This window comes from Eupeodes corollae, chromosome 1 (genome assembly GCF_945859685.1).
Source record: "Eupeodes corollae chromosome 1, idEupCoro1.1, whole genome shotgun sequence".
NCBI classification, from domain to species: domain Eukaryota; kingdom Metazoa; phylum Arthropoda; class Insecta; order Diptera; family Syrphidae; genus Eupeodes; species Eupeodes corollae.
In genome coordinates, this window is record NC_079147.1 from 106,845,062 (window position 1) to 106,865,642 (window position 20,581).

At 34.5% G+C, this 20,581-nt stretch overlaps 2 protein-coding genes across 2 annotated transcripts in view; one reads left to right on the top strand and one right to left on the bottom strand.

Moving 5' to 3' along the window:
* Positions 1-2,057: 2,057 nt before the first annotated feature.
* LOC129939613 (vacuolar protein sorting-associated protein 72 homolog) lies at positions 2,058-3,491 on the bottom strand. The gene is made up of 5 exons (XM_056047687.1): positions 3,261-3,491; positions 3,057-3,186; positions 2,711-2,999; positions 2,395-2,656; positions 2,058-2,329 (listed from the first exon to the last, which is right to left on the bottom strand). The coding sequence occupies exons 1-5, from the start codon at positions 3,392-3,394 to the stop codon at positions 2,128-2,130; spliced, it is 1,017 nt and encodes a 338-aa protein (XP_055903662.1). The 5' UTR covers positions 3,395-3,491; the 3' UTR covers positions 2,058-2,127.
* A 9,639-nt stretch (positions 3,492-13,130) lies between these two features.
* Positions 13,131-20,581, top strand: part of LOC129941141 (uncharacterized) — a 51,526-nt gene continuing 44,075 nt past the window's right edge. Inside the window, exon 1 of the mRNA XM_056049699.1 lies at positions 13,131-13,433. Within this exon, the coding sequence (XP_055905674.1) occupies positions 13,350-13,433 (84 nt within the window). The 5' untranslated portion in view covers positions 13,131-13,349. The remainder of the gene's footprint in view (positions 13,434-20,581) is intronic.

A 20,581-nucleotide genomic window follows, 5' to 3' on the forward strand; every position in this document is an offset into this window, starting at 1 on the left:
CGTATTTCTGGTGCTGTTTTCTTCCTAGAACGCTTGCTTATGGTGATGATATGCAGATCTTCGGTTTTCGTTGTAACTCTAGGACGTCCTGACCTCGGTTTATCCTTAAAACCGCCGGTACTAGAGTAACGCTGTATGGTCCTGTATGGTCAGTTTTGTGGCGATTTCTCTTTGCGAATAGTCTTCTTCAATAAGGGTCATAATCGCAGATCAACTTTCAATAGTTAATTCCTTAACTTTTCCCATAACACGCACTTTGTTTACTGGAGAAGATCACAGTCTCAAATAAATTTAAATTGGATCATACCGAGCATTATATACAAAATCCTGAATATGTAGTTATTCAAATTTTACATTTTTTTACCCTTTAATATTACCGCAGTCATAAAAAAAGAGGCTGGGATGCGACCCACACTGATAACTTCCCATCCCGTCTGTCGATTTGTCTTGCTTAAAAGTTTGTTTATATGTACTCGTATCAATTTTTACCAAATTTGTGTACTATTTTATGTAGATTTACTTTTTTATGAAAAAACGGACTGTTGGATTTTTATATAAAAATTACTGAATATCGAAAACAATATTTTCTGTGAAATAAAATCAGTTTGAAGCCAATATTTCAATTTTTTGAAAAGATATTTGAGTCGAAAATCCATTTTTACCAACTTTAATACTTTTTTTTAGGTTTTTATTTTTTGTAAAAATAAAAAACTGTCAATTCGATTTTTCTTAAAATTTGTCCTAATGTTGAAAACAATATTTTTTATAAGTAAAAATTAGTCAGAAGTTATTATATACAATTTTTGAAAAGATATTTGAGTCGAAAATCATTTTTTACCAACTTTTGTTAATTTTTTTTGGTTTTCAATTTTTTGTAAAAAAAACAATCAATTCGATTTTTTTTTCAAAATTTTGCTAAATGTTGACAACAATATTTTTTGAGAGATAAAAGTAAATTAAAGCCAATATCTGAAAGTTTTAAAAAGATATTTAAGTCGAAAATCAATTTTTACCAACTTTTATTCATTTTTTTTAGATTTTTATTTTTTATAAAAAAAAACTGTCAATTCGATTTTTCTTAAAATTTTATCAGATGTCAAAAAAATTATTTTTTGTTGCACAATGGAGATGAAATCATATTTTAGTCGTTAAATTTTCGAGGTGACAAATTTTTTTTATCAGTTTTTTTGATTTATAAAAAAACTGTTAAATGGATTTTTTTCAAAAAATATATTTCTTTGAAATCACGCTACAATATATTATATAAAATTTAATTCAAGTCTCTAGCGTTTTTGGTTCGTAAGATATTTAGGGTTAACCAAAATTTTCACCTTTTTTTCAAACTGCTATGGTAAAAAAACCACCCACGCAATTTTCTTGAGTGCACTTTCTGCATCTTTCTGCCTTATTATCTGTATAACAAAATTTATTTGAAGTCAATATCTCTTCTGGTTCTTGAGCTATGGAGGACGAAAAAAACGTCGCGAACTTACGGACGTACAAACTTACGTACACACGCACGAACAGACATCTTTCTAAGAATCTTCTATTTCTACTCTAGGGACCTTGAAACGTCGAGAAATGTCAAAATTTTCAATTTGACAAATCGGACCCATTACAATAACTTCCTATGGGAAGTTAAAAATTCCAAATTGAATGTAAAAAATCATAAAAAATGAAAACTATGGGTAATCCAAATATGTAGATGCCAAAGACCCAATACTGTTTTTTTTAACCTTTTTTCACAAAATTCCTCATAATTTACAGAAAAGGATTAATATCTGGGTTTTTTTTTCACTTGCACCTTTTATGAATGGTCTTAGTTAACAATGCAGGTAAAAAAATCCTATATTCATTCATAAACCCAAGTGCCAGGTACAAAAAAAGCAACCCTTTAAAGGTGGTCTCAAACTTTTGACCGGTAGTGTATATATTTAAAAATTTTAACCGGTAATCATAGCTCAACTTGTCAAACAAACAATCAAACGAAATTACGTTAGTTTAAGTTTTCAACCACTCATACCCTAAACAGTTTTCTAATAACAAAAACACAGCAATGATTTTCAGTTTTATCTTATTTTAATGTTTTGATATAATTCTTCTCTCTCTTTCTGTTTTTCTTAACATTTACGCGTTATTGGTTTTGTTGGATGCCTTCAGACGGTTTTCACGCACCATCTTTCGCCATTCGACCCACTTGGCCATATCTGGATGCTCCATATTGCCTCTTTCTTCCAATTGCAAGTAGTAAGCTTCTCGTAGAATTTTGAAAGCCTGAATACTGTAGAAGGGTAGTTGTGTAATTGGATCAAAGTATCTGGCAGGTAATCTACAATAAAGGAAAGTAAAATATAATAAGAGCTGACTAACAACGAAGTGACAAAGGCAACTAACTTTGTAATAGCGCAAATGTATCCTCCTTTGTCCTTAATTCGCATCGGTTTGAATATCGATTGGAAGACTTTGTCGTCGATGTCATTTTCGAATGATATGAAAGTTCTCTCGCATTTATTATCATTTTCTGAGTCATTGAGATTTCGGGAAGATTTTTTTACAATCGGCATTGTCATCGAATGGTAACGGATCATTGTACCAGCGAAGGTGCGTTTAGTCGGCCGAGTTTTCTTCTTTTCCAATTCCATTTTTTGGAATTTTTCTAAATAAATTTAAATTATTTTTATCCAATAATGAATAATGATGGGCAACTTACCAAGAGATTTTATATTTTCCTGCTCCGTAATCTTGGCTTCCTCGAGGAGTTCATCCTGAGTTGGCATGTACTCTTCAACGCGTATTATCTTCTTTTTCTTCTTCTTAGCTTCAATCAATTCCTTGAGACGAATTTTGGTAGCTTCTGTTTTGATGGCAGTCGATGCACGAATAGATTTTCGACCAGAATCGTGAATGGTGAATTTCGGACGCAATTTCTTTTTGACAACTTTTGTAAGCTTCTTCTTAGGCGCTGAAGATTTGACGTCTTTTTTTGGTGGCAGAGGTTCCTTTAAGAGTTGAATATTGTTAAAAATAAGTCATTGAAGAATTTTAAGTGACAAAACCTTATAAGCTTTGGTGTTGATTCCTTTCTTCTTTCGTTTTTCTGGAGCCTCCTCGTTATCCGATACTGGTTCGTCATTTTCATCAATACTGAAGTCAGAATCAACAACATCCTCTTCTTCGTCCTTTTGTCTATTAAAATATAGAATTATATTTGTTTTTAAATAAATATTAACAATTTATAAAGAATAGTTTAAATTTTGTACACATATTCGTTGTCGTCAGCTTCTTCTTGGAAACCACCGTAGGAAGTTTTGTAGAAATCATCTTCTTCCTCTTCTTCAATTAATTTGGATATTTTATTTCCTGCATTAGCACGACGTGATCTATTTGCAGCCATAATATTTAAATGATTTTAATTGTATTTTTTAATAATTGGTTAAATTTTAAAATATTTCTTTTTAGAAATAAACAAAATCTTAGCAGTAGCACGAAATTATCAAGCAACACAAACACTGTGAAATGACAACTAGTGACAGATGGTAAGTATTAAGTAGATTGTAGATGGGCTATATTTGATTGCAAACTGTTTGAGAACTACTGTGAAAATATTTTATTCTATTAATTTGAAATTTTCTGCGATTTTTGGTTAAAATGTTCATAATTTCCTGTTAAAAAACTAAGACAATTTAATTCAGATATATTTAGGTAAATCGAAATAGAAATTAAATGAATAAAATGGAATAAATAATAATAAATAATTAACAATAACTATTTATGTTCAGATATTTCATAGATTGAAATCATTAATATACTACGAGTAGATATAAACTGCTAGTTCATTCATATTCCTATAGAAAATCCCCTTTAAAAGCGATTCCTTGTCTTCAGCTATTCTTGCCCTTTTAACAGTTTAGTGCAAAAATTTATAAATAATTTCTAAATTCGATCGTAGTAGTACCCATGGCATGGTGGTTTGTGTGTTTGACAGTCGTGCAAGAGGCCTTGAAATCAATCCCTGTCTGTGCATCTTGCGAACAATTGAAAAATTCTATAAGAGGAATTCATGGTATAGAAAATTCTTTCTCAAATAAGCAGTAGGGGACATCTATTTTTAAAGGGTTTGACAAAATAACTTACTTAGAGTTCTAGCTCCTGGGCCTCAATCAACAAACTTCTCCATCTAGCTCGGTGAATAGCTAGATGTCTCGAGTTTCGCGCTCCAAGTTAGGTGAGTTCACTTTCTACTACTTGTGCGCTCCACCTGGTCCGCGGTCTACCATTACTGCGCTATACAGCTCGTCGTTCCTTCTTCTCCCTTTCAACTACTATGCATACGAAGAACTTTTCTCTATTACATATTGACACTTTAGAGAGATAGCTTTACTACTCAATTGCTTTCTTAACCCTAGAAAGATAACCTACGGTGAATTGACGTATAAATCATGTGGACCACTTATGGTCTATGAAATATGGTTATCTTTCTAGGGTTAAGAAACAACGGTTAGCAAGATTAATTCTTTTTGAGATCTCAGCGCAGTTTATATTTTCTGAAATCATAGCAGTGCCCAGGTAGACAAAGTCCCTAACTACTTCGAAGTTACTTCTGACAAAGACGACGACGTTTAGACCAAGACGTTGGTATTGTCATCAGCATTTTGGAGTAATTGGAAGGACTTTTGAAAGATATTGAATTCTCCATTGTCATCCTGTACGAAGAAGTTTTGCAGTGATGCAAACACTAGACATGGCTTTATAGAGCTCGTCGCTGTAGATGCGGCCTTTAAATCGATGAAGAGAAAGTGGTAGTCGATTTGATGTTTTTGGATTTTTTCCTGGATCTGTCATAATGTGCATATTTGATCGACTATGGACTTTCGTGGTCTAAAATTACACTGATAAGAATATTTTAGGTTGATGCTTTTTATTTATCATAATAAAATGACACATTCTCAAGATATCGAATTAAAAAAAAAGTTGTGTAGTGCGGCTAACAAAAGAATTTCTATACTTTACAGTACTTTCAAAATTGGGCTGAAGGGTAAACCGATAGGCAATCCTAGAAGTTCGGGAATTACAGTTGAATTGTTTGAGGAGAGGAATGCAACTGACTATTTCACTAAAGCATTGTTTGGGAAAAATGTGATAAAATAATGATAGACAAGAAAGCTTGCGAAGGTGCTAAAGAGATACAAAATTTTCAGTTATACAACGGTCACCTATCATTTTTAAAGATCCCTTTTGAATTCTGTCCAAGAGAATCAAATGAGTTATTGGAACACCTGCCTAGTATGGGAGTTGTACTTAAGTTTAGAACGAATATAGGCTTTATAATTTGTAGCCAGATCAGAAGGGTGAAAAACTTTTTTACATAGATAATGACATTAGGGGAGGGTTACGCTTTTGCAGCAAAAGAATGCATTGAGTTCTTAAAGCATTAGATTCTACACGGTTTTTGATTCCCCATTGTACAATGCTGTTAAGATCAGAATTTAATGAGCTTTTCATACGCTGCCGGTGATAGTCCACATCCGAAGAACAAGGATGAGAATCTTAAAACGTATAAGAAAAGCTGAGGGTACTGTTATCAGCGAAACAATTTTGTGGGTTAGAAGTTTCAGGAAAAAGATCATGTATATAAATAAGAATGAGTGTAGGGGACAAAACAGAGCTCTAGGGCACACGAGCGTTCAATTTTATAGATATGAGATTTGACCCAATCCAATTCTATTTGAATTGAATGTTCAGAAGAGTTATTTCTAACCTAACGAAGGAGAGATTCATCAATACCAAATATATGCAATTTTAATAAACGAAGTTGATGCCAAACTCTATCGAATGCCTTCGCAATATAAAGGGCAATAATATTACTTTCTCCAGAATGATGTAAAGATATGTGTCACTGTTTAGTGAGATCACCACCAGACCTATTGCTACGAAATCCATACTCTCGTTCTTCAAGATATTTCTTAAGCTGAAAATTGTTTAACATTTCCATGACCTTGGAAAGAAGAGACGTAATAGCAGTTGGACTATAGTTATGTATATGAGACAAATCCTGTTTTCCATCTATTTGGAAATAGACCAGTAGAATAGGATAGATGGAGAAGAACACCTCTTCAGAAATATAGCGGAACACAATCCGGTCCAACGGATTTGTAAATGTAAAGATCTTTAAGTTATCTAGCAACTGTACGAGTGCGAAAGAAGATTCATTCCATAGGATCGTTAACGCTGGCAACAAGTTCAGAAGTCACTCATTGGCAGCATCGAATTTGCAGCAAACTATAACCAAATTTACTTTTTCAATCGAGCTATTACTCTACTATCGTGTTATAGTAGAATAAGTATGTAGCAATCGTTTTATTTGTAGTAGTAAATACTTGTGTAGAACATTTAGAACAAGGGACAACACCTAGTGATTAAGAGAACTCGCTTCGTTAAGTATCGAGTACATTCAGCGCCTGCAAGAACCTAGTAGTTTCTCGAACCGATATGACGTATATAAATAGGCGTTCGGAAGGTTAATCAAATTACTGGAAGAAGTGATCCTTCGGAGACTAAAGAAATTCTGCAGTGAAAACTCCATCATCCCTGACATACAGTTCGGCATTCGAGAAAAGCACTCAACGTTGCATCCGCTGATAAAGTTCGAACACGACATCACTTCCTCCCTCAACAGTCATCGTGTCACCGTCGGATGCTTTCTTGGCCTAATACATAAATTTCATCTACTACAGGTAGATCCGTTACTAATACAAATTCCTTTTTTCTTTTCTTTCTTTCAGGAAATTTTTCATCTGCAAGCAGCTCTTAAGACCAATCATCAGCTATTCCTTTCCAAAATTCTCAGAATTTGCACCGGTCTGTACTTCGACCGGCAGCTACGGAAACACTACAGGAATAATTATCTATACTCTTAGGCCAAAATAATCCCGCTTGACAAATACCTAGTCCTGTCAGCGAAGAGACTCGTACGGAGCATCATCGACTACCCAAATCAACTTATGAGAAGCATGACCACTGAACAACGATATCCAGAGCCAAGGTATCTCAGTGTGATGGAAACTTTTGATGACAGCTTAATCATGGACAACGAGGAAGCACTCTCGTTCTACACTGCCATTGGGCCAGCCTTCTTCCGAGGCTAATCGATAGTAGACGTATTTTAAGGTGTTTAGATTATAATCTCAAGTTTTTGTGTCATGAGTAGTTCAAATAGACGTTGTTTAAATAACCCAGATCATTTTTGTTACACATGCGGATAATATGTGTTACAAAAAAAGTTATATGAGAGTTTGTTAAAAATACCTATTTTGAGTATTTTGGCATCCTCTTGGTTAAAAATGAGAAGTGCTTGGCTTCCAATTGTGTTTGTAAGTCGTATGTAGAATATTTAAGTTTATAGAAAAGTGGTAAAAAAGTGGCTTCAAGCTTGAAACACCGACTATTTGGCGAGAACCACGAAATCATCTCGAGGACTGTTATTTTTGTAGCGTGAATATAAACGGTTTAAACACTTAAAATCTAGCTAAATGGCAGTACCCAAGTACTAGTTGTGTTTAACGTCCAGGGCAGCGTTCACCTCACTCTTCAGTGCTTAAAAATATATCTGAACCCTTAAAACAAGACATTGAAGAACCAAGCTCATCACAAAATTATACTGATGCTGATTTTCAAGGTATGTCAAATGAGTCAAAATGTTTTTGCCAAAAGGAGTTAAATGATCTTGTAAGAGATTTAAGTCTGTCTAAACAAGCATCAGAACTGCTAGCATCAAGATTGAAAGAAAAAAATGTGCTTTTCTCAGATACTAAAATAACTTTTTATCGTGAGAGAGATAAAGAATTACGGTGTTAATTTTTCAAAGAAAACGAAAACGTTCATATATCAAAAACTTGTTGTTAAAAATGGGCTTAAGAAAATATATACTTGAAAGTGTTGAATAAATAAGTTTGGAGCGATTTAAATAAAGTAAATTTGTATTTTATTTACAAGTGTGAATAAGTTTTAACTGTCGGACCAAGCCGAATATTACAGTAAATTAAAAATAACGTAATATTATTATTCCATATTATTATTATTGTTATTAAGAGATTTATTTTGTTTGTTTCCATGACCATTTGATCCATTGGTCTTCCAACGATGTTAAACACCTGCCAAATACTTTTGAAATAGTGCTTCATGCAAGAGGCTAAGCAAAATCATTTCCAACTTCGGTCGTACTGTCAAGTACAGAGATTCGTTCTTTAGCCGTACTATGCGAATGTGGAATGCCTTGCCACACTCTGTCTTTCCCAGCTATTGCAATATTCAGGAATTCAAAATCAATGTGCACCGACATCTCCTTTCAACCTCTCTCTCCCTTTCCTAGTACTCACACTGTGTCTACATAATAAGGGTAATATATCCCCTTGAGTGTGCGCTTATTATAAAAAAACTGACCATTTGTAACACTCAATACTTCAAAAAGCAAAGCCTCAAAATTGGAGCAATTGTAAGTGACTCTCGTCCCTTTTCTTATGCGTATATTTCTTTAACACATATTTGAAGGCTATTTTCTTCAAACGAAACCTTAACTTTGAAGTCTAATATTATAAAAAAATAAATTGAAATAGAAATTAAAACATACCATCAAACATATATCTCTCAGACTACTTTTTATATATTTTATAACTCCGAATCCGTATTATCTATTTTTTAAATTTAATAAAAATTTTGTTTTGAAAAAACAAAATGGAAACTTACCTATTTAAGAAGAGAAACGTCAAAGAATAAGCTGTCGTGTATTTTGTTTTACATGTGCAAACGAAAACTTTTGTTTTTAAAATTACATAAAGAAAATCCTTTATGATACAGAATAACTGCGTTCAATCTTAGACAGATGGGGTATCCGGATATCTTTTTGTTAGTGTTTTACGTGTAAAGTAACAGCTGTTCAAAAACAGCTTAGATGTCAAAAAAGAATCCAAAGGTATCCAAAAAGTTCTGGGGTATGTAGGTATCTGACAGAACAGTTGATTCAACACATGGTTGAATTTCAAGAATCTTGAAAATTGATTTCAGCTTTTTGTATTTGGATTCGGCTTTGTGCACTCAACAAGTAAGGTTGTGTTCTTTTTTCTTAACAGGAGCTTAACAAAATAAATAATTGACTGCGCTTACAAAGAGAACTTTTATTCTTCGTTACCGAATTTATTATTTTAAATAAATATTAAAATCATTGATAAGTTAATTCACTAGACAGCGCTGATATTTTATCGCAAAAGTCGGATGGTTGGACTTAACCTCCGCTTTTTTCGGATTACTTTTTCACACGCGCTGCATTCAGAGTGGTTGCCGGCAGCCGCAGTCCCCAGTAATTGGGTGTTTTGCTGAGTACGGACTCATTCTTCTGTACTGTGATTCATCTCACCATGAAACGTAAGATATAAATTAAATATCAAATCTCTGAGCAAGCTGCGTATTGTAAAAACAAAAACAATAATTTGTAAAAAGCATTTATCTACGAAAATAAAATATCTATCTATCTAACTATCTATCTATCTATCTCACCATGAAAAATAAATTGGAGATATGAAAACAAAAAAAAATCCAGCCAAGACGATAAAAAAAACTTTGAAGGATTCACTGCCGCCCAGCTACTCTTACAGCTAAGCGATGATCCCAGCTTCTCAAATATGGCACAGACATTTCTAACGCCTGAAAACTCCGCCTCCCACGTGGAATCAAACACGTCTCCAGCATCAATTCATCCAACCGACGCTGAAGTCTCCAACCTGATGACCGGATGACAATTACCGCCGAAAAAACATACAGCGAGGTCTAACCTAGAAATGGATGTTACGCCAAATGAAAATTCTTTCACTCCACTGAACGTTAAACTCGTGGTGAAAAGCTCCAGACACGACAGCAATATTGCCAACCAACTTCCAACAACCATTAATGACGACCAGAGTTTACTGGGAGAAACCAAGGGGCAACCGGGGCGCCAACAATTGGCCACCTGACCAAGAACTGTGCTTTCTCGTACTAGTGTGTCAAATTTACTAATAGACATGAGCCAGGTCAGTGCCTTGTACTTCTTAAACAACTTCAGAGGATGAAAATCCTATAAGCTTTATGAAGCTCGCAGAAAACAGATCCTACTTGAAGCCAACCTTAAAAGAGATCAAGCAAAAAGTCTTTCCTATGCTATCTCAAGTGGGCCCCACGTTGTCCCTGGGATATCTTACAACAGTAATTTCAAATCCCAAGATTTAAAATCCCATGTACCCGACACTCCCAGCTCTCCCAATGCACAAGATGGCAGCAATGTAATGGGTAAATTAATTGCACCATCAAACGAACTCTTTGGTGTAGATATGAGAACACTTTTTGGAAAAATTAACGACTTTATATCAAATCTTAGAAACTTTAACTGTTTAGAAGGGAAGCAATTGGCCTACTTTCACCTTCTAACCGAATTAATCTCAAGTTCTTCAATATAAAAAAAAAATAAATTGGGTGGCGCAACAGTCCGTTGTGAACCAGGGCCGAGTGATTTACAACTCGCAACCATTCCTGTGTGCGAGTACTGTTGTCAGGAATGGAAGGGACCTACAATTTTAGGACGAATCCGAACGGCTAATTTGAGAAAGCACTTTTTCATGACAAGAATTACTCTTGAAGGAATTGCCAATTCCTCGCAAGAGACAGTACCTGCGAAAATTATTTTTTTAATTAAGGTGGCACAGGCAGGGATTGAACCCAAGACCCCTTGCATGACAGTCCAACGCACTTTTTTTTTTTTTTTTTTGTCAACTTCATTTTTATTTATTCAGTCTTAAACCTATCTTAAAGCTAGACAAAAATTCATAAAACTAGCCTAATTATCCATAACTTACAACTAACTTAATGGTCCCATACGGACACTCTAAGCTAAACTATAACACTAATTACTAATGCCTTTCGGCCTTAAGATCTATTTTACTTCAATTTAAATTTTATTTGTTTTGTTTTTATTAGAAAATTTTGAAAAAAAAACTAATATCAATAACCTTTTTTATTTATTTTTACTTACAAACTACTTAAAATAAGGTCCTTAAATAAAACTTAAAACTAACTTAAACTACCTATTCTACCTATAAACTACTTAAAACTAGAACAACCATAGCAGCAAATCTAACTATCTAACATTTTTGTTTTTCATATTTTGTTGTGTTTTTTTTTATTCCATGTTTTCTTTTCTTATTTTAATTTATTTTTTTGTATTTTTTGTATTTTTTGTATTTTTTTTATTGTTTTTTCTATTTCTTTTTGTGCCACCATGCCTATTCTACTTAAAATTTAACCCTAAAACTACAAAACAAGTATGTAAGCCGGCCAAGGCTTAAAACCCCATCCCGACTACCCAATACCAAGTGCCGATTAAAGCAACCAAAACTAGTTCTCCTGCTTCACCGTTTCATCAGTTCGGTCCCGTTCGGACACAGCCCTACTGAACCGAAGGAGCTCCGCTCCGCCTTGTGCCATGACGTCCCGACTGTACGGGAGTCGCCTATCCACGGTTCTTCGTCTGACGTGGTAGATAACCGGAACTGCCAATCTAACCTGTATCAGAAGGCATTTGTCTAAAAAGAGAAATGACTCTGGTGGAATGAACCCGCTCAAGCGTGCACTTTTAAAATACTCGTCGTTCGGATAGAACGCCCCGAAAATTAAATTGTTGGTCGAAGACATAGCTCTTGCAATGTGACCTCGAACGAGTTTTATCACGAAATTGTCAATTCTGTTGATTCGTGCCCCGTTGTAAAGGACATCGTTGGAATAGTAATGCACATAAGAAGATTCGGCTGTTCGATATAAGCCGGTACAGCGTCGTAAACAGTGCCGCTCGAACACCCGAAACTTCTCCGTTTGGGAAGGGGCAACGTTGAACCACACAGGGCATCCATAAACAACCATTGGCCGTATGAGGGCCATGTAGCAAATTACCTTCACTCTGGGGTCAAGCCGACTGCTGTAAAACAGCCGTTTCGTCAGAGCGAAGGCTCCTCTGGCCCTGGTCAGAGCAGCATTTATATGTCTGTCGAAATATAAATACTGATCTAACCAGATACCGAGGTACTACACTTTTGCTCGCTAATGGCTGCCCGTGAAGATCAACGATCTTGCGCCAAATCTTGCACGTATCCCTCGTGGCCCCAGCCAACGGAGTCCGGTACAAAATTGTCTCCGACTTCTGGACATTTATTTTCAGTTTCCAGTCGTCGCAATATCGCTGAATCTTGTCGAAATTACGCTGCAAGAGAATTCTAATAACCTCAACCTTTCGGGCCGTTCTGACAGTCCAACGCACTAACCATCATGCTACGGGTACTACACAGTTCTTCAACATAATGTTAATAAAAATACAACAATACAACATTTCGTCCATCGTCTCAGGTTCTCGGAGAATTGAATAGTTTAAAATTCTCCAAGAAAAACAATTGTTCTCTTTCTTTCATACAAGAGACACATCTATCTAGCAGACACAAAGTTTTTATAGACAATTTCAATATCCTCAGATCGAATATAAATTAAAAGTTCGAAAAATAATAAAAAGATTACAAATAAAGAATTAAAAATAAGAAAAACAAAAAAAAGTATTTATATGTTCATTTTATTGTTATAGAACAAACATTCAAATTCACATCCAAAATATCAATGTTATGTCATATTACGGGTGGACAGTGCTTACCTGTCCAACGTCCAACGAATCAGTTGAATTATCCATTAAATGTTTTATCTTACAACAAGCTTGACTTCGAAGCTTAAATGTTTCTCTGGTTTTTGTAAACAGCCTGAAAGTTGTTTTTATTTTTTGACAGCTATCCAACTCGTTCAAAAAGGTATCTAAAAATCCACCTATTCAATATACCCTATCAACACGAGATTGAACGCAGCCAATGTCACAATTGTAAAATTGAGTAAAAAAGTTCGTAATTTGGGCATTCATATTTTTCAAATAAATAAATCCAAAAAATAAAAATCAGAAACACCCTTTATTGGTAAAAGGAAACAGTTTGAGGGTCTCTGTTTTTGTTAATTTGTTTTTGAAATTCTCTTTCGTGGTCTCTTCTCCGACCGACGGCTCTTCTTCGTCATCCATCGTACGTCAGTTATTTTTGACAAATCGATGAATACGGTTTTTCGGCGGAGTTGTGTTTTGTCGCGGTCGCTCAAGGTTTAGTAAAACTTAAAAAAATATGTTTTTCTTTTGAATTTTTAAAAACAAAAATACCAAAGAAAAATGTTAACCTATAAAAATCAATATTTTGTTTAAAGTGTTCATAATTAGAAAAACAAGTTAACTATTCCGGCTACATACATATATGTATATTAATTTTCAAACTACCTCGCTAATGATGGACACAAGGGAAACCAACAAAATCTTCACCATGGAAACATCCTGTAAGGTGAGAATTTAATTTACCAATCTAATCCCATCCCATCGCAACGAAAACTTAATAATTTATTATTCACACCAGAATGTGATGTAGAATGTAGATGATAACGAAAAATAGAAACAAGGGTGTGAATTAATCTCTGTGTAGCAGAACAATAAACATTTATTTTATTTTAAAAATCAACACAAAACTACACCAATTTCAATCAAAACCAAAATGATAAGGTGTTTTAATTTCTTCTTTGAGAGCTTTTTAAAAGCTCTGCAAGAAACAAACATGTTTAAAGGTTCCTCAAACGGAAAGCGAAAGGGTTGAAATGAGTTTCTTTATAAATAAAAATGATGTGTTCTTTTATTTAGGGGAGAGAACAAAATTTAAAGTAATTTACTATACACCTGCCATATGCTTCATTGGACGTGCACGAGTTATTGCAAAAAAAAACATCTGGTATAGTTTATACCTACAAAGCTGGTTCCCTTGTTTTTATGGGAATTTCAAGAATACCGTGAAGACGTGTGAATAATTCAACCCTCCTTGAAGCAAACACACAAATGCTTCATACAAAGTTTGTTCGCAGTTCAAATTCTGTCCAAAAATAGATGAAATGCGTTGTTTTTGTTTTTGTTTATTATCAAATTCTTATATGGGATTTTTCTTCTTTTCTTTTTAAATTATTTTGCTTCCTTTGGAAACATAGAAATAGAAGTAATGCACTTTAAATGAGGTTTGGCTCACTATGTAAATGTTTGCTAAGATTTTGAAACAAAATAAATACAAATACAAATAAAAAAGTACTTTAATTCTTATCTTGTTGTTGCTGTAAACAAAGTTAGATTGACATTCTATGAAATCAAATCGTCGTCATATTAAAAATATTTAATGATTATATTGAAATGAAGATATTTCCGATGATGGGGTTGTGCTTGAGTGATCTGACATCAATTCATCAATAAGAAGAATTTTTTGTAGATTTTTGTCTTTTATATGCAGGTTGATATACATATGTATGTATGTAGGTGTACCTAGTAGGTAATTTAAAAATAGATCTATCCAGCGAACGGTTTAATGAAAATTGAATTCATCATTCAGATTAACAGATTTAACAAAAATGTTTTATTTTAGAAAAAGTATGCCCTTTATTTTTTAGACGAAAAGCGAACTTAAGATCAAGTTTTGAAAAAGAATCTCAATAATGTTGCGTTAATTAATATTGAAGCAGGTACCTACAGTGACTGCCATTAATATTCGGTTTTTGTTAATTTTTTTTTTGTACTTCGACTTGGTGTTTAAAAATAAAATATATGTATACAACTATTTCTTGCTTGTGAAAAAAGAATTTATTATTTCTTATTAAATGGTATAATTTTTGGGTACCAAACTAAAAGCTAAACAAAGAAAAAAATATAAGAGGAACAAAACTTAAAAAAAACATAGTTCATTAATATTCGGTTTTTTCTAAAAACACAAATGCATCGTTAAGAAATTCATTTTTTAAGAAATGATTTAATATTTTGTCGGATAACCTTGATTGGATATGACTCCTTGAAGTCATTGAGGCATGTTTTTTATAATTTTGGAAAGATATTCAACACTTATCTTGTTCTATTCTTCTTGGAGTCGAATTTTAAGTCCACTTATTGAAGTAACGGGGTTTTCACGAACTCTTCGATCCAATTCATCCCACAAATTTTCAATGGGGTTTAAGTCTGCGGATTGCGCAGGCGTTTGGATAACTTTTAGACAGTTGTAGAGTAGCCATTCTCTAACAACATGAGCCTTATGTTTCGGTTCGTTGTCCTGGTAAAACTTGAAACTGCGCAAAACACCCGTTCTCTCAGCACTTTGTCTCAAATTTTCTCTCAAAATTCTCAAATATTGTTCTTTATTCAAAATGCCGTCGATAAAGACAAGATTCCCCATGCCTTTTGCAGATATGCAACCCCAAACCAAGACGTGCCCGCCGCCATGTTTGACAGTTGGTTTTAAATGTTTGCCCTTTAGCTCTTCGTTAGGTTTCCGCCAAACCATAACCCTTCCGTCTGAACCAAAGAGATTAAACTTACTCTCGTCGGCAAAAATAACCTCGTCCGACCAACTTGCATGTTGCATCCTTGTTTTTATGCTCCTTCGCGAAGTTGACTCGAATTTTCCTGTTGCGCATATTAATGAAGGGCTGCTTTCGGGCAACACGACCATTGTAGCCATATGCTTTGATGGTACGACGAATGGTTAATGCAGATATTGGCTTTTTGCATTCATTTCTGATATCTTCAACTATTTTTGGGCACTAAACTTCGTACTATAAGCCGTTCTTCTTTCGCCGTAAGTTTTATTGGTTGGCCCAACTGCTTCTTTGGCTCGATTCTTCCTTCATTTTTGTATCTCCGGACTATATCCCCGACAGTGTTTGGCTTCATATTTAATAACTCTGCAATTTTCTTGTAAGTTTCACCTTTTTCGTGTTAAATAATCACAAGTTTTCTTGTTTCAAGACTCGAATTTTGTCCTTTACGACCCATGTTTTATTTATTGAATAATTGTATAATGTTTGACTTCTAATTACTTTACGAATGTACGCAGAAAACCTGACTAGTTTGGTTTAATTTTACATTAGAAAAAAAACAAACTGTTAGGCCGCCAATTCACGACACAAAATAACTGCGCAAACTGAAATTTTACTCAAGTCGGTTTGTGCAAAACACGATACAAGTGAACTGCACAGTTCTCAGTTCAAAAAAGTTTTCGTTCGTTGAACATGAGTTCAAAATTAGCCCTTTATATATTGCTTGCTATTGCAATAAAGAAAAAAATCAAAACCCAGTGCAAAAAAGCTTATAGGCTTTACTTTTCACTATCCCGTTGCTATATTTCGGGCTTTTAATTTTCCATAGAGCCGGATGTTCTATATAAAGTTCGAGGAACTCGCTCCAGAACTTTTGTTCATCAACCACTATAAAAAAAACAACGTATACTGGCGTAAATAAAATTTGTATACTGAGCGGTTGCACAGTTTTTGACATTCACGACACAAATAACTGCACAAATTTAAGACTTGAGCAAAAATATCAAAATTGTTTTAATTTATACACAGTTAACTGCACAAACCGCTCAAACAACCCTATTCACAACACAACTAAACTGCGCAAACCCCAGTTTGCGCAGTTATTTTGTGCCGTGAATTTGCGGCCTTAGTCTTAAGAAATGTCAAAACAAGCAGAGGAAGAAAAAACCGAATATTAATGGAGCGTTTACATTCAGCCTTTATGCGTTTACATCTAATAATCTTAGCGGAGGATGGTAAATGGCGGATAATTTTTGATCAATTGTAAAGAATATATTCATTCATAAATATAATAAACAAATACTAAGATTTATAATAATGTTTATAAGTGGAAAATATGAAAAAAGAAATTGCATGATAAAAACCGAATATTAATGACACTCACTGAACATACCTTCAAGAATAACATCAATTTATAACTGAATCCAATGTGATACAGTGGCTCACAGCTTATTTGATACAGTGCTAGATTTATAATTTAAGTTCCCATAGCTTGCAAACAAGAAGGATTATCTACAAAAAATCAATTTTATTTCAAAGAAAATGAAATATACTTCAACAAAGAACAAAAGATTATTTAAAAATATTGGTATTTAAGGAGGTAACAACTAAAAAAGCAATCAATTTCACGCGATAGCTTATTTGATGCAAGATCATTTGTTTTAGAAAAAACTTGCGAGTTTTTAGAATCCTAAATATTTCAGTACTTATTGTGGTACCCTTTTGCCTTTTCAAGAGCTTGTTATTTTTTGGGCATGGAATCAATAAGGATCTTTGTTATTTCCTGTGTAATTTTCTGCCTTTTTCAGATCATCTTTTGTCAAAAATGTTATGTCCTCGTAAATTAATGTCCAACAAAGCCCACAAATTTTCTATCATGTTCATATCTGGTGACTGCCCGGGGGTGTCATAAAGTGAGGACTATTCCAGATGAGCCATATCTGCACTTTTTTTTATATTCACAAGCACTAAAGGTGTTATTAGTACCCTTTATATATTTATATTTAAACACAGTGCGAGCGTTAGGCTCGTCGGCGAAACAGTTTAATGGATTAGAAGTGACCAGAGATGGCAGAAATGCGATTTTTTGTGATTTACTACATTTGCTACGTCTGCTACATAAATGAGGTAGTTAATGTAATTAAATGTAGTTAACGTAGTTAAATGTAGCAGACGTAGCGGTAGATGTCAAAACGTAGTTTGAAATGTCCATTCAATCATGTAAGTGTGAAAAACTAACTCTCGTCGTCGGATACACTATACTCTTAAAATAAACGACAAAAATAAAACAGACGATTATTAAATTTGCATTTTTCTTTCATAAAACTTCGAATTACTGGATTTAGTTAATTTACGCAAGATATTTGGTTCTTATGTAAAGTTCAGTGTTTTTCACTTGTTAGTGGTTACTTATTCACTCGTTTTTTTAAATTCTTTTTGAAATTTAACGTTTTTTGTGAAGGTAGCACACGTAACAAATGTAGGGTAGTTAATGAAACAAATCAAACGCGTAGTTTATCTAATTAACTACACGTAGTTTACCGAGTAGATTACCTGACGTAATCTACTCTGCCATCTCTAGAAGTGACAGACAAAAGATCGTTTATGAATATAAGGAAGAGAGTCGGAGACAAAACGGAGCCCTGGGGTACACCAGCATTTATTTTATGAATTTCAGACTTGAAACCATCCAATACAACTTGTATTGAACGGTTAGAAAGGTAATTTCTAATCCAAAGAAGAAGATAATCATCGATACCAAAAGCACGCATTTTCGATAAGAGAGCTTGGTGCCAAACTCTATTAAATGCTTTTGAAATATTAAGTGCAATAATCTTACTTTCTCCAAAACGATGTAAAGATTTGCTCCACTGCTCGGTGAGATGAACCATGAGATCACCAATGGACCTATTGCTACGAAAGCCATACTGTCGATCATTAAGAAGCTTCCGTTCTTCAAGATATTTCTTAAGCTGAAAATTAATCAGCGTTTCCATGACCTTAGAAAGAAGGGACGTAAGTGCAATTGGACGATAGTTCGAGGGAGAGGAAGATTCGCCTTTTTTAGGGACAGGCTGGACAAATGCAGTTTTCCATCCACTCGGAAAGAGACCTGTAGAATAGGACAGATGGAAAAGCTTACGCAGTGGTTGAAGAACACCTCTTCAGAACAATAGGGGGAATACTATCCGGGCCAGCGGATTTGTGTATGTCAAGGTTTTTCAGTACTCTTTCGACTGCACGAGTGCGAAAGAAGATTCGTCCCATAGAATCATTTACGCTCTCAAGAACAGGAGGACTCATGACACTATCCGGCAGCGTCGAATTACATAGGGAATGTCATTGTGGACGAGCGTTAGAATCGAGGATGACGTGGTGTTTCGTTCGTTTTTTACAAATGAACAGTATTTTTTGCCTTAATTTCTAGTCATGCACAAATTTGGTTCGTCGAATGTGGCCGTTACAAGTCTTTCTAGCTTGTTGAAACTTATTCTGGTTTTTCACAGAGGGGTTGGCTTTAAAAATCTGGGAGCTTACATCTCTGATCCTAATTACCTCTTTACAGCTCGAATCAAACCATGAGTTCTCTTTATGTTTGAAAAATTTTACCCTATTCGGGATAAAATTTCTCATTCCACAAAGAATTAAATTTGTTACCATTTCTGCACTGGAATCCACGTCACTATCGAGGAAGCATAGTGACCAGTTAAAGTTCCTGAAGAATTCATTGAGACCGTCCCAGTTGGCTATTCCTGACTTATGCTTCGGGTCATTATCTTGATAAAATCGGAAATTTTGACCAATACCAAAATTTTATGCACTTTGCATCAAATAGTTTTTTAATATGTTTAGGTATATATGGATTTTTGTCCATCGTCCCTTCAATAAATTCCAAATTTCCAACCACTGCTGCAGACATACATATAAGCCCATACCATCACGCTTCCTCCATCATGCTTCACAGTAGCTTTCAGGTTCTTCGTTTTGAGTTCCGTATTTGGCTTTCGCCAGACGTAGGACATCCCGTCGGACCCAAAAATGTTAAATTTAGATTCTTCTGCGAAAATCATAATATCCCAGAAGTCGGGGATGATAACTTTGGATTGTTTTTGATTTTTCGAACAGTGTATCTTTCTTCAGATGACGCCTTGAAAATTTTGTTCTATGCGTTTCTGTCCTTGTCGTTAATACGGTTTTCATGAATAAACTCCTCTATAATATGCTGCACTGTTGAGGCACTCAAACTTACTCATTTTGCAATTTTCCAAATAGACTGTCCTTTTTTATGGTGGTGAATTAACAATTCAATTCAATCGTTGTGCGACGACCCATTTTCACACAAAGACTTGATTTGTTATTTTGGCTTACAAAATTACACTATTAATTATAAAAATTGATCTCGAACTGACCTACCAACAGAAAATAAATATATGTAACAACCTATTGCTTAAAGATTTAGAACGTATGCCTACTAAGTTAGCTGTATTAAATAAGCTGTGAGGAATTTTTTTTGATCAAAATTGCGTTTTCCATTTAGTAGGACATATATATTTTACCTTAAAAGATATACCTGTTTTTTTTGTAAAAAAAAAACTCAAATAAGTTGTGAACAACTGTAAGGGTATTCCTATACATGATTGTGTTATGGGCATGCCCGATGAATGGAACCTCAGTATTGTTTGGCCGATCCTGAAAAAAGGAGACCCTCTAAACTGCACCAACTATAGAGGAATCAGTCTACTTAACATCGCCTATAAAATCTTCTCTGCCGTAATATGTGAACGTCTAAAACCCATCGTCAACAACCTGATAGGTCCTTATCAGTGTGGTCTTAGACCAGGAAAGTCCACAGTTGATCAAATATTCACATTACGGCAGATCCTGGAAAAAAACCCAAGAACACAAAATCGACACCCACCATCTTTTCATCGATTTCAAGGCCGCATATGACAGCATCTACAGGGACGAGCTGTATAGAGCCATGTCTAGTTTTAGCATCCATGCCAAACTCGTCCGTTTGTGCAGGATGATCATGGAGAATACACGCTGCTCCACAAAGGTTGGAAACAACAAGGCAATGCCCTGTCATGAGATT

Excerpts from the sequence above, each read along its gene's own strand:
- LOC129939613 (XM_056047687.1), bottom strand. The coding sequence starts at position 3,394 with ATGGCTGCAAATAGATCACGTCGTGCTAATGCAGGAAATAAAATATCC. Across the intron at positions 3,000-3,056 it reads TCAACACCAAAGCTTATAAG|GAACCTCTGCCACCAAAAAA; the intron begins GTTTTGTCACTT and ends CAACTCTTAAAG. Across the intron at positions 2,657-2,710 it reads GGAAAATATAAAATCTCTTG|AAAAATTCCAAAAAATGGAA; the intron begins GTAAGTTGCCCA and ends AAATTTATTTAG.